The sequence below is a fragment of the Buceros rhinoceros genome, unplaced genomic scaffold (genome assembly GCF_000710305.1).
Source record: "Buceros rhinoceros silvestris isolate BGI_N320 unplaced genomic scaffold, ASM71030v1 scaffold10187, whole genome shotgun sequence".
NCBI classification, from domain to species: domain Eukaryota; kingdom Metazoa; phylum Chordata; class Aves; order Bucerotiformes; family Bucerotidae; genus Buceros; species Buceros rhinoceros.
In genome coordinates this window covers 4335-16822 of record NW_010421574.1, presented here as the reverse complement: position 1 = coordinate 16822, position 12488 = coordinate 4335, and the positions used below count along the sequence as shown (strand labels likewise).

Here is a 12488-nt window from a genome sequence, read left to right as displayed (position 1 = left end):
CTCTGCTGGAGAGGAGCTTTCTGCATTCTCCAAAGGCTCTTCTAATGTGAGTATCAGCATGCAAACGAAACCCTGTGCAACACTTGTGGTTCTTCCTCAGAACACAGCCAAGGCTCACTTCTCCTCTTTGAGCCAGGGCAAAAAACCAAGCAGATGAAAATGCTGTAGAAAATGAAGGTTAGGAGGAGGCATTTCAGCTAAAATATGAGGACATGTGGATTACTCTACTGCAAATAATGGGGGGGGTGTGTGTGTGTGTATGTGCATAGTGTGAAGCACGGGTCCTGGTGGACTCCTCAGCTGCCCCTCTGGCGTGCTGGGGGCGGGGGGAGGGGGCAATTGGTTGCACCTTTCATTGCCTCTGTTCCTTGTCCTTTCCTGTGAGGCCACCTGTGTTCATATTGCCATAGTAAAACTGGGCAAGGTGCTCAAGCAGTACTGAGGGAAGGGAAGATAGAGACAGTAGTTTCTTTTGGAGTTGAGTTCTTGTCATTGTGGGTGGGGTTTGTGGTGCCTTTTTTTTTTATCCATACCAGGTTACAGTTCAAGAGGCTGCTGTCAGTTCTCCAATGTGATAGTTCAAATCTTAATTATTAAAAAAAGGAACATATTTTTAGATACAGAACTTTCCTCGCCTCTCATAGCTGTGTGGGTACCAAAATACTGCTTGGTCTTCTGCCACACCTCCTGTTCCTCACCTCTATCCTAAATCATCTTGGGAATTGCTGCTAGAAGAACAGGTTTGATATCCAGTAAGATCAGACTGAACATGAGACCTGAGAGATGCAAGGCTGAGGCCACCCTTTAAATGGACCTAGCCACCCTTTAAAAGATCTTTTTCCTTTTTTCCACTTTTCGGGCAACTGTGTATATAAAACAACTGAAACTGGTCTCTGGTGACCTGTGTTATGAAGCATCTTAATGAGAATTACTTGAGCGGCAATTTGCCCAACAGGTTGAGTCACTGGATCGATACCCTCAATATCTTGTGTGCCGAGCACCTCCCGTGCTGTCCAGCACCTTTGAGCAGATGCCGTAACACTGCTGCATGCCTGCCTGGCATAGCTGGGAAACTAATTGACCATAGTTTCATAATGCATCTGCTGGAAGTGCTTACAGCAGCTGTTGATTTCTTTCCCAGTTGCAAGGAAAATGCAAGTAATAATAAAGACCTCTTGTGGGTGTCCAGGTGGATGATCATTTCGTGCAGGAAAAGTGTTAAGAGGGCTAGAGGTGAGGAGAGGCTTAAAGAAGAGCTATGTTCTCCACAAAGGTACCAACACTTCCATTTACATCAGTGTTTTATTGGGTTAATGCAGTTACAATGCAGTATGGAGGGCACCTCCCCAGGCAAAAAGCCTCATGCTGTCCACGAGCATCTCCTCCACAAACCTAGACAAACAAAAGGAGAAGCTAGAGCTCTGCTGTGTGCTCTAGAAGAGGAAGACAGTGGTTTTGGCTTTATATTAGGAAAGAGAGGAAGCCCTTCCTGGATGGAGGAGCTGTGGCACGGACACAGGCAGAGGCAGCACACACAGTTATACCCAAAGCTGTCAAACAAGCACAGCTAACAGCACAGCTAAGCTGAATCTCAGGAATGAGAGCTGGAGCCTCTGATCCAGTGCAGCGAGGCAGAGAAATCAGAGAAATGTGTTGAGGCTGTGCCAGGTCAGGTTTGTCTGTATGATACTGGAGAAGAGCCCTGACATGAGGCCAGCTAGAATGGTACGGCAGAGCTTATCTGGTGTTTTCACCCAGGAACTACTGGAGATGGCTTTGTAAAATACTGCAGAGAAAGGAGACTGTGGCAGGGCAGCTGCCAGCTCCTGGAGGCTGGGCTGTATGGACACTCTCTGTGCTGGCAGGTGTATTGTCGAGGGGAGCCGGGGAGAGTCCTGGGTCTGATCCTGAGGCACACAGCCTTTCTTACCAGGAGGGATGTCACTGAAGTATTTCTCACCCAGGAATGGGCTGTGCAGGGGAATGTTTCATTTGCAACTGGGGCAATTTTCTCAAGCACTAAGACTGACCCTGTTTTATGGGGAAGCCTTTTGATGGAGACAACAAGGGATGCTGTGATTTCTCCATCACTGCTCCATTTCTAAGTTTCCTTGCCAAATTTTTGCATCACTGCTCCTGATTGAAGGGATCAAGATCCTTATCAAAGAGGTCGTGTTCTGCCCTCTTATTAGGACTGCTGCGTGTGAGCTGGGTGCCTGCTGCAGGCTGAGGCTCCAGCAGTGGGAGAGCAAATGTGTTCTCAGCATGTGTCCGCTTGGGTCGCGTGTGCTCTGTAAGCCTGGTGGCTTCCCAGGAGCAACACACTTCAAAAGCTGATCTTGCACTGTGTCTGCCTCAGTGCCAAGCACTCGGGGACTCAACGCTTTGCCTCTGTGTCTTCTTCCCCTCCTTCCCCAGAAGTGGGAAGCATTTGTACTGTCTTAAGCAGGAGCATTGAGGCTAGGTGTGTGAAGCCAGCCGTGCAGATGGGATGCACTCCTGCTTTTCACTCTGGTGGAGAGGGTGCCTGGCTGTTGGCAATGTTGTGTCACCACCAACCACCACTGCTCAAGGAAAGTGCATCACTCACAGCATGTAAAGCAGAGGGAGGGAGGCACCCCGCACCTTGTCCCCAGGCCAGGAGTCTGCTGCAAACTACAGCCCGTGTGGCCCGGTGCCGGCCCCGCGGTCAGCAGCAGAGGATCTTGAGGAAGGCTTTGCGGAAGTCAGTGTTGAAGGTTGTGTAGATGATGGGGTTGAGGGCGCTGTTCACGTAGCCAAGCCAGGTGCTGGCACTGTAAAGCCCTGGGGTCACGTGGCAGGACGGGCAGTGCGTGTTGAGGATGTGAATCAAGAAGAAGGGCAGCCAGCAGACTATGAATGCTCCTGGGTTTAGGGAGAGGGAGAAAACAGTCCATGACTTTAGAGAAGCAACTACTTGGAAAGGGGCCTGCACCTGTGCCTTCTCCCTCCATCCTCTCACTACTTCAATGCACATGTCTGCATTTGGTAAATGCTGAAGGTGACGTTTATTCCTGATACATGGGACTTGGCAAGAGCTCAGGCTCCCTGGGATCAGTTATGTGAATGATGGATGGGGCTTCAGAAGTGGCCTGGTGACAGACAAGAGCAAGCAGCCACAACTTAGAGGGAAAGGCTGCTGCCGTAGCTTCTTTAATGAGCTATGATGAGGGCTGTGGTTTTTCCCTGCTACTGCTGAGTTAATGAGGGGAAATAGCGAATCTGGTGACTGTAGTAGGTGACTGGGACACCAGTCTCCTGACTTCTCTATCCAGCGCTTCGAGCTGGTTCCTCTGCTGCTCCTTGCCTCAGTTTCTCCTTTTGTAACTGGGCCTAAAAGCTGCTGCATCTATAGAATCTTAGGACTGCTCCAGCTTTATAATAATAATAAAATAAAGGAAAACAGAAAGCAAAGGTGTTGGCTGTTACTTCCTCTGGCAGGGCTTGTTGGCTACTCACTTAAAACAAAGGGATAACAATAAAAAACAAATAAAACACTAACACGCTTGCCTCTCAACATTTGAGAGCATTACCCTAGATCCCCAGATGTCCCACTGTTGTCTTTCCTGAGTTTGTGGAGCAGTGACAGCCAAAGTCTGGGCCTGGCTTACACTTTTTTAATCTCAATAGTGTTTTGGGAGATTCCTTGCTCTTGCAAGTCCCAAACCATCACCCCTTGCACCCCACTAGACAGAGTGGCTCTCACTTACCCAGAACAATAGCTAGCATCTGGGTAGCCTTCCTCTCCCGAAGCTGGATCAGCCGTGGCTGCTGGTGTGCTAGCTTCAAAGAGCTGATGGTTTTGCCATCACCAAGCCTCCGTACCTCCAGTTCTGGCTTTTTACTCTTTCTTCTCTCTCCCAGCCTGCTGTGTTGTGTAGTCCCTGGTGTCTTGGTGAGGGATGCCTCATGGCAGAAGCTGCAATACCGCCGCAGGCTGAAGACAGTCAGCAACTTCCTCTTGGTAGACATCTCATGGCCTGAGCATTTGAGTGGGAGACAGGGGGAAAAAGTGCCTTGGCATCTGTTTGGCAAAGCTTTTCTTTCCATGTGTTCCTGCAAAAGACGATGCCACAGAGAGACTGGGAACCATCCAAACTATCCATTGGGTCAAAGGATGATGAGGAAATTTGCAGGAGTCATCCTTAGCCCCACTCCTTGGATTTGCACCATATCCTCTGGACTGACCTTGGCTTATCAGAGGGGTCAAACAGCACCAGACAACTCTCTGCCTCCATCCACCAAGGAGAAGCATGAGAATAAGAGCTAAAACACCTGTTCTGCTAAAATTTCACTTGTATTTTTGTGTTTGCCCTGCTCCCCTCAACATCCCCACCCTTCTTTAACATAGCTTCTCTGTGAGAAAATGGGTAAACCAGGCAGATAAGCGTGACAAGGTGATCCCTTTCAAACCATTGCACTGGTTCCCATGGTTGCAGATATTTCATCTAGAAAGGTCAGTGGAACAAATGCTCCATGCACCAAGAGCATTTTGTCCTCTTAAGTCTGCCAGATGAAGAGGATTTGTTTTTTTTAAATAATTGAGGTTAAAGCCTGTGAAGCCCTGGGAACGAAGCTTCACAGAGCAAAAATCAATAAATTAAGACATTAAAGTCCATAAGTGAAGAAATTGGCCAGACTTCTTCAAGGCTAATAGGACCCCGCTCTGAGGAAATAGTGAAGTAGGCTGTGCTCTTTTCTAGTTGCCTGGTCCTAGAGAGTGGAAACGCACAGGTAGGATCCTCTTTCTAGAGGGCTGGGAAGGATTTATCTGGATCTTCTGCATCCTAAATATCACGGTATATGAGGAGGGATGGGATGAAAACATGCCACATCCCTTCTTTATGCTTTCTGTTCTGTGCTTTGACCCTTTGAGGAGAAGAGATGATGCATGCCCTGTCCCTTTTGACACGACTTTGCTCACGTGGGTCTTACTTCGTGTGCATAGCACAGTTTGGTGCTGGCGCTGTGGCTGCCCTGCCGGGTGAGGGTTCGCTTCTTTTGCCTTTGTCTTAGCACGAGGTAAATCCGGACATAGAGCAGCAGGGTCACCATGAAGGGGAGGTAGAAGGACACCAAAGAGGAGTAGATGATGAAACTAGGGTTGGATATGGAACAGACACTGGGATCCGCTGGGGAGGAGAACAGAGAGAGAGAGAGAGAGAGAGAGGGGCGGCTGAGCTGCTTCAGTTTAGTACAAGGAGGCTCTGTTGCTTCGGCAAAGCAAGGCAAAAGGTGGCTCGGGGACAAAGGCAGTCTAAGGAGTGCCAGTATCTCCTATCTCTGTTGTTGCAAATTATACTGCGGCCTACCCCGCTCACCTAACCGACGCCTGAAACGGACTCTTACCTAGGGCTATCTAGCACGACCCGGAATGCATCTGTCTGCTTTTCTAGCTGACAGCTCTGCCCTCTTCTCTCACATCTATTCCTATCCTTTCTCAGAGGATCCTTTCTCCTTTTGTCCTTTCTCCTATTCCTGTGACAGCCTCTGAGCTGTCTAAATACAGCAGTGTGCCATCACCCCCTTTTGTCTGGACCAGGCAGTGGGGAACAGCAGCAATTCCCACCTCTTGTCTCCTTGCCTTAAGCAGTGCATAGAGAATGGATGGGGAGCAGAGGACTTCAGCCTGCGGCTCAGGGGGAGGAAGGCTTCCCTGCCACTCTGCCTTCAGGGAGAATGGGCTGCCCCAGGTGAGGGGAAGAAGAAAGACCAACCTGCTTCCAAGGAGGAGGCTAGATTGCTTGCTCTCCTCAAGGGATTAGGTGAGAAAGCAGACAGCCAGCTGGATTGGAAGGTTTCTCACAAGCAGTGCCAATATGCAATCCTTGCTGTTTAGAAATGTGTCCTGTATCATATTTAAATCTGTGTGTCTGGACTTGATATTGGCAAGATGCAGTTAAGTGTGATGTGTGTGTGTGTATGTTGGACATGCTACACGTCTGGAGATTTCTCTGTGGGCGCAGAGTGATTGTTTGGGGGCATCTGTAGACCTGGGCACTTTGATGGGGATTGATTTGGCAGTAAAGCAGGCAGGTCTGTCCTCAGAACAGCAGTCAGTGTCTGCTTGAGTAAATGGCAAGTTTACAGACCAGAGCACATCTGCTCTCCAGCACTGGAGATTTTTCTCACCTTTCATAGTGTACTTTCCAGTTCCCTAAAATTTCCTGTAACTTGGAAAGTCTGCAGGACCCACATTAAATGACCTGGCCTTACACAGGGCAGCTTCATTTCCAACCCCTCCCTGCATGCTATTGTTTTGGGGAGTCACCTACCTGTAGTATTGAAGCCGAAGAGGAGAGGGCATGACACTGCGAATGCCAGCACCCAGACTATCACAATCATGAGAGAGACTCTCCTGCAGGAGCTCTGCCCGGTGCTGTACTGGTACTGAACTGGTTTCACCACTGCGGTGTATCTGCAGACCGAACCAGCTCCAGAAAGAGGAGAGGTAAGAATGGAGGGAGGAAAAGGTCCAGGTTTTAAAGGGAGAAATGAAAGCCACGTAGGGAACATGATGGTGAATATGATGAAGAAATGGAAGAGGAAAGGAGAGAAGATCAGGTGATGGGATCAGCAATTTGTAGAAACGGTAAGCAGGGCATTGGGGGAAGGAACAGAGGAAATCGGTTATTTGGCAGCACTCCAGAGAAATGCTCTGCAGCACTGCTATCATTATGAAGCTACAAGGTTTGGGAGACCAGATGGATCTAGAAACCTGAAGAAGCCCCCATCCCTCAAGCCCCTGAGGTTATATGTGCACTGCTGGGAAAGAGCAGTCTCCGGAGCAACCACAGCCTGCTACACTCTGTGCCTCTGCTGCCTGCTCTGGTGTTGGCCTCACTGGTAGCCAGAGGATTGCCCACAGTGGATGACCAGGGCCTTCAGCTGCCGGGGTGCCCCAGAGCATGCAGCTCAGCAAGGCTGGGATTTGGAAGGCACAGGAGTCTCATCTTCGGGATAGCCTGGTGGCTGCTCCTTGAAAAGAAGGCCAAAATGAAACGGACAAACACCGGACCAACCCAGAACTGGGAGCTGCTTCGTATGACTACCCTTGAGCCACATATTACAAAGGGACCACACACAGTGTTTTTTCCTTCCCTTGGCTCTAACAGCTCCACATGTGCCGAGGTCTTGGCTCCCAGCCCTCGGAGTGCTTAAAAAAGGCTCAGTTGTAAGATGCAGAAATCAGGGCAAGGCTGAGGATTACACAGCAATAATCTTCACCCCTCCTTATGAACATGGCAGGATTTTGTTTATTAAAACTTCGTGAGAGAGGTCTCCAGAAGGAGAAACTCTCTTGTGACTCAGTGGGAATTAGATGACTAAATCTGGTTCCTGCCTTCAAAAAGCACGAGGATGTGGCTGACTGCATACTGGTGGTGTTTGTTGTTTATACCTCCCTGCCCTTAAGTGCAGACATCTTCTAGCACATGGTGGGCAGAGCCATAGCAATAGCAGTAAAACAGTGACAGGCTTGCAGAAAGGTTTTTGTTCCTGAAGATATACCCATGTTGTCTGTACAAACCCCACTTCCTTGTCCCTGCCACGCTGGGGTACGCGGCCAACCCTCATCTCCAACCCCTGAATGCTGCTGGCTCTCACCTGTCAATGCTGATAGCACAGAGGTTTAAAATGCTGGCTGTGCACATCATCACATCCATGGTGACGAAGATATCACAAAAGATGCGGCTGAAAGTCCAGACTCCTCCCGTCACCTGCACCAGGAACCACAAAACTGTCATTCTTGTTCTACACTGAGTCCTGGTAAATTATGTATGAGGAGGTGCTCTTCTCCAAGAATCTCAACAGCTAGGTGAGTTCATGTCTACTGTGATGGACATGGCAGAGGGAAACTGAGTTACCTATGTTGTGGTATAACAGTGATAGGTCATGGAGAAGGAGGCACCCCTTGATTTCAATCCTTTAATTACTCTTACAGAGGGAGGCAAGGTGGAGAAATAGCAGCTACCCTTTCTCTTAAGGCCTAGAATGATAACTTGATTTAAATTTTGTATCACTATATATATCCTCTGATTAAGGATTATCTCAGAAAATCTAAGGACTGAAAATGTTCCTCATTCAGCTGCTAGAGTTCTCTTGCAGGCAGTGAGCTGGAAAAGTGCAGCAAATATTATGCATTTATGTATGAAACAGAGACCTGAGTCCCAAGGCTTCTTCCAAACCTTGTTTGGATTCTTACCTTCATTACAGATTTTGATTATTAGCTCCGAGTGAGAAGCCACAAGCTATTCAGATAAAGGGTTTTGGTTTCCTAGCATGTCAAGCTTTTGTTTTGATTGTTCTGAATTTTTTAATCTGAAGTGTATAATTGTGAAAGCTTAGCTGTGACCAATCTCTGTGGTGGAGAAACATATTCTTTTGGCCCAGTCATCAAGTTGTTGACAATGACCTTTTTGGTTGACAATAATATGCTCCAAGCATCACGTAGCACTGCTCTTCTCAGGGCTGGGATGATAGCCTGGCTCTCAGCGAAGTGGTCTGCTCTCAGCACCTGCTCTTTGTAGGAGATGAACAAGGAGGCAGCCTGCCCTCCAACAGATAAACCCGATGCAAATTCAGTGCTGCCCTGGTTGGAGAAGATAGGTAGGAGTGAAAGAGGGAGGAAAGTCCTTACTTGGAGAGAGCCTTGATTTTATCCTTCAACCCTGTAGATCCTGCTGGTTCAGCTGGATCCTGGGAAGCTATCAGGAACCAGCACTAGTTCCTGGTCTCTCTGCTTACACTGAGACCGCTTCTGGAGTACTGCATCTGGTTTTGGGGCCCCAGTGAAGGAAAAACATTAATAAATGGGAGTGAGTCCAGTGGAGGGCCATGAAGACAATCCCTGGGGGCTGGAGCACTTATCCTGTGAGGAGTAGCTAAGGCAAGAGCAGTCCCCTAGTGCCTAGTGGGGAGTTAAGAAAGTTGGAACCAGGCCCCTAAAAGGATGGAATGAGGTTTTACACAGCAGTGTGTGGTGGGAGGACAACAGCCAACAGGCATAAGTTGAAAGAAGAAAAGCGCAAACTGGTTATGAAGGTAAACTTTCTGACTATGAAGACAGTGAGGCAGTGGAGACGGTTGCCTGGTGAGTCCACGCAGGCGTTTTTCAAGACCCACTCAAAAATACCCATCCCACATCAGTCTGTAGGCAGTGCCACGAGTAAGACTGGCTTCTAAGGCAGGGGGTCAACCCTGCAGCAAGTGTTGATGCTTAGTAAGGAAATGGCTTCCTACAGAGAGAAGCACAGCCACATAAATTCAGAATTAACTATGAGTTGTTTCTAGAGTCATTTAAGAAACAATCCTGAGGAACTCAAATGGTTTTGACTGTGCCGGCATTTCTGCACATGGGCACAGAAACTCGCTGAGGTCAGCTGTGTCTTTAGGGTATTCTCTGCTGGACCCAGCTGCTACATGTCAGAAGCCAGGTACTGAACAAGGCAGTCTTCCATTCGACCTCCTGACTCTGAATGAATGCAGGGGAGAGAAATGGGAATTGACTTGCAAAATGCAGTAGGGAACCGTGCTTTCATCTTCAGTTCTCTTATACTTGTGGGGCTCCTTTGCTTTCTTTTTAAAAAAATCAAGTAAATGAATAAAAAAAACCCCAATCTAAACCCTTAGAGCTTTTCCACAAAATTAGATGCACAAGATGTGCAAAGTGAAGGCTGTCCATCTGAAATTAGGGACCTTAACAGGCAGGTTTTCAAAGAAACCCCAGGCCAGTTTTGCTTTTGTTGCAGATTTTGAAATCTGCTTGACCACCTCAAAATATATATAAAAAAATCATAAATGCTCGAATCCTTTGCAGTGGCACCCAGTAAGGGGTGTTTCTGTAGTCTGAAGCAAAATGCAATGCAGTGTCTGTGTGATCTATGGAGTCTTAAGAATATTCCACCACAGGAGCTGGTGCCAGGTGTTCACACGAAAGCCAGCTGCTGCTAGTCCAACAGATGTGCAAGCACTTAATTGAGGGAGTTTCCAAGGTTCTGAGCACATTCAAACACTGAGCCCAAGAATGCAAACCATTAAAACTCAAGAAGGTGGTGATGAGAACGGCTCTGAAGTGAACCCTCTCAGTATGATGCATGCAGTTCACACCACCTGCATTCCTGAAGCTTGTATTAAAGGATGCTTGACAGATCAAAACATTTGGGCTTAAAACCCATTCTCACTTCCACCAGCCACAACTTCTAAAATAGGGAGTAGCTCTGCTGAAGTCACTGAAGTAGTTAATAATCACCTGCAGGGTATGCAAACCCAGAATTTATTCCAGAATTTAACAATGAAGAAGAGTCTCTTTATTATAGGCCTCGTTCATAATATTTTAAATTCTATTTCTGCTCTTGCTTTTATTGCTCTGTTCTGTTTATCTTTGATATATCAGCTAGAACTTGCTAGTGTGCATTTCTGGTTTTCATGTGCTGGCAGGGTACCTGTTCTTTATCCCTCTGGTGCCTTTTGTCCAGAAATCTCAAAGCACATCACAGGTATTAATTAAATGAATCCTCACAACTGCTTGGGTGAGGTGGATGGTCAAATATTGTTATCTTAGAGGTGATAAGAGCAAACCACAGAGAGATGAGCTGATACAATCTCTCATTACCACGCAGTGTGCGTGCAGCAGAAGTGGGAATAGAGTCCAGGATGAAATCCTGGCTCTGCCAAAGACAATGCTAAAGCTTCCTATAGACTATTCAGGTCAGGTTCTCGCCTCATCTCTCCTGATGACCAGTCTGCTTTATCCACAAAATTGTGGTATTATTATTTTTAACTTTCCAACCCTATAGGAAGTCTTCCGGTTTTTAAAAAAAGGAATCATTGCGCATTCATAAACTTACACAAATCCATCGCTCTCCTGAATCTTTAAAATAAACAAAAGAATCTCTGTAAATCAGATTTGTTTGATGATGCCATATTGAGGAGGACATGGATGGAAAGGTACGAACACAATGCTGCATCAGGTGATGACAGGCACATAAGTACAGATCATCTAAGCATGCCCACTTAAACATTTTGTGTTCAAGAGAGTGTTCTTCTTGGGTGTGCTGTAAGCTCCCTGCAGCTGTGAAATGGCTGCTTATGGTTTTGCGTGACGGGAATAAGTAAGAGCACGGATGTGGTCAGGCCTGCTGACAAGTAGTGAACTGCTGAGCTGCAGTAACTCAGTTGTCTGTCCTCCCTTCAGTGATAGTGTGGTGAGCTCCTTAAGCTCAAAGAGCACTTGTAGGTCTTGCTGCTCTGGTGTGAGAGCCACAGAAGAGAAGACAGCATTACTCATACACCCTGAATGGAGCTGCAGACTGCACCTCAGTGACAATCATCTTCTGAAGTTTTTTACCCTTTGGAGGTAGAACTTGATGTTGCAAGCAGACTGAGAAGGATGCTCCAGGCTATGCTGCTGCAGGTCCTCCTCCATTTATACAATGTCTATAAGGCACGAGAGTATTTGATGCCATTAGACCCCAGTGGGCAGGATACCCTCGTGACACCATCTTAGAAACCTCGGTGAGCTTCAGTAGTTGTGCCAGCCACTGCACCAGAGGGTCAGTAAAGAACTAGGGTAGCAGTACTGGTATGTTAGACCTACCCTTTGACGCCAGAAGACTGCTAGACACAGTGCTTAATAGCACTGTGAAGATGAGGATTTTGAAGTTATAAAATGTTCCTATTGTTGCTCTGTCATAGACTTCCCCAAAAAAGCATCTCAGAAAGAGACAGTTCTGGTCTGCATGACTGATAAAATGACAAATTTCATGGAGAAAGTCCAGACCACAGATGGTTCTAAAAATTGAATATAAAGCACAAAGTTCACAAGTGACATTTAAAGCTGAAGTATTCATCCACCTTTGGCTTCTCCATAAATAATGGCCAGATTTCAGATGTCTGGTTTGGCAAACATTCAGTCGATGACACGGGTACATGGTTTTGGGGACTGAATTATTTCTTGGCAATCTCCAGGTCCATAGTGTACTGAAGCATGGTGCCACTTCTGCTTGATAGGTAGCATCACTGATCCATAAACTGCAGCAAATTTCTAGACTACTTGGAGTCTTCTTGGGCTGTTTTAAAAATCTTATTCCTACAGCCTAGTTCTCGAGGAGACACTGCAATGTGGGAGCGGTAGTTTGGGTTTGGGATCTCCGTGTTGTTTGGGTGATTCTTAGATCAGCTACTTTGATTACCCAAGCTCCACAGATGGAAAAGAATCTTGAATGGGTCCACAAACACAACTAGGGAAAGGACCTATTTGTCGTGCTCACAAATCATGACAGCAGTAACGCATGGGGGCAGAGGCTGCTTCACAGCTCTGCCAATTTCATTAAACATTGGATTATGCTTGAGGTGATGAACTATTCCAGTCTGAAATAAAATTTGACTTTTAATAATAATATTTTTTAGTTGCAATCGAATTGCAGAATCTAATTCTGTCTTGCCTGCATGGATTCCCCCCCCCCCCC

The 12488-nt window shown here is 47.1% G+C and overlaps 1 protein-coding gene across 1 annotated transcript in view; it reads right to left on the bottom strand.

The window, feature by feature from the left end:
* Positions 1-2675: 2675 nt before the first annotated feature.
* Positions 2676-12488, bottom strand: part of DRD3 (dopamine receptor D3) — an 11933-nt gene continuing 2120 nt past the window's right edge. The window contains exons 2-6 of the mRNA XM_010139717.1: positions 7627-7739; positions 6297-6439; positions 4957-5153; positions 3732-4077; positions 2676-2886 (exon numbers count right to left, since the gene is read on the bottom strand). Coding sequence (XP_010138019.1) covers positions 2690-2886; positions 3732-4077; positions 4957-5153; positions 6297-6439; positions 7627-7739 — 996 coding nt within the window. The 3' untranslated portion in view covers positions 2676-2689. The remainder of the gene's footprint in view (positions 2887-3731; positions 4078-4956; positions 5154-6296; positions 6440-7626; positions 7740-12488) is intronic.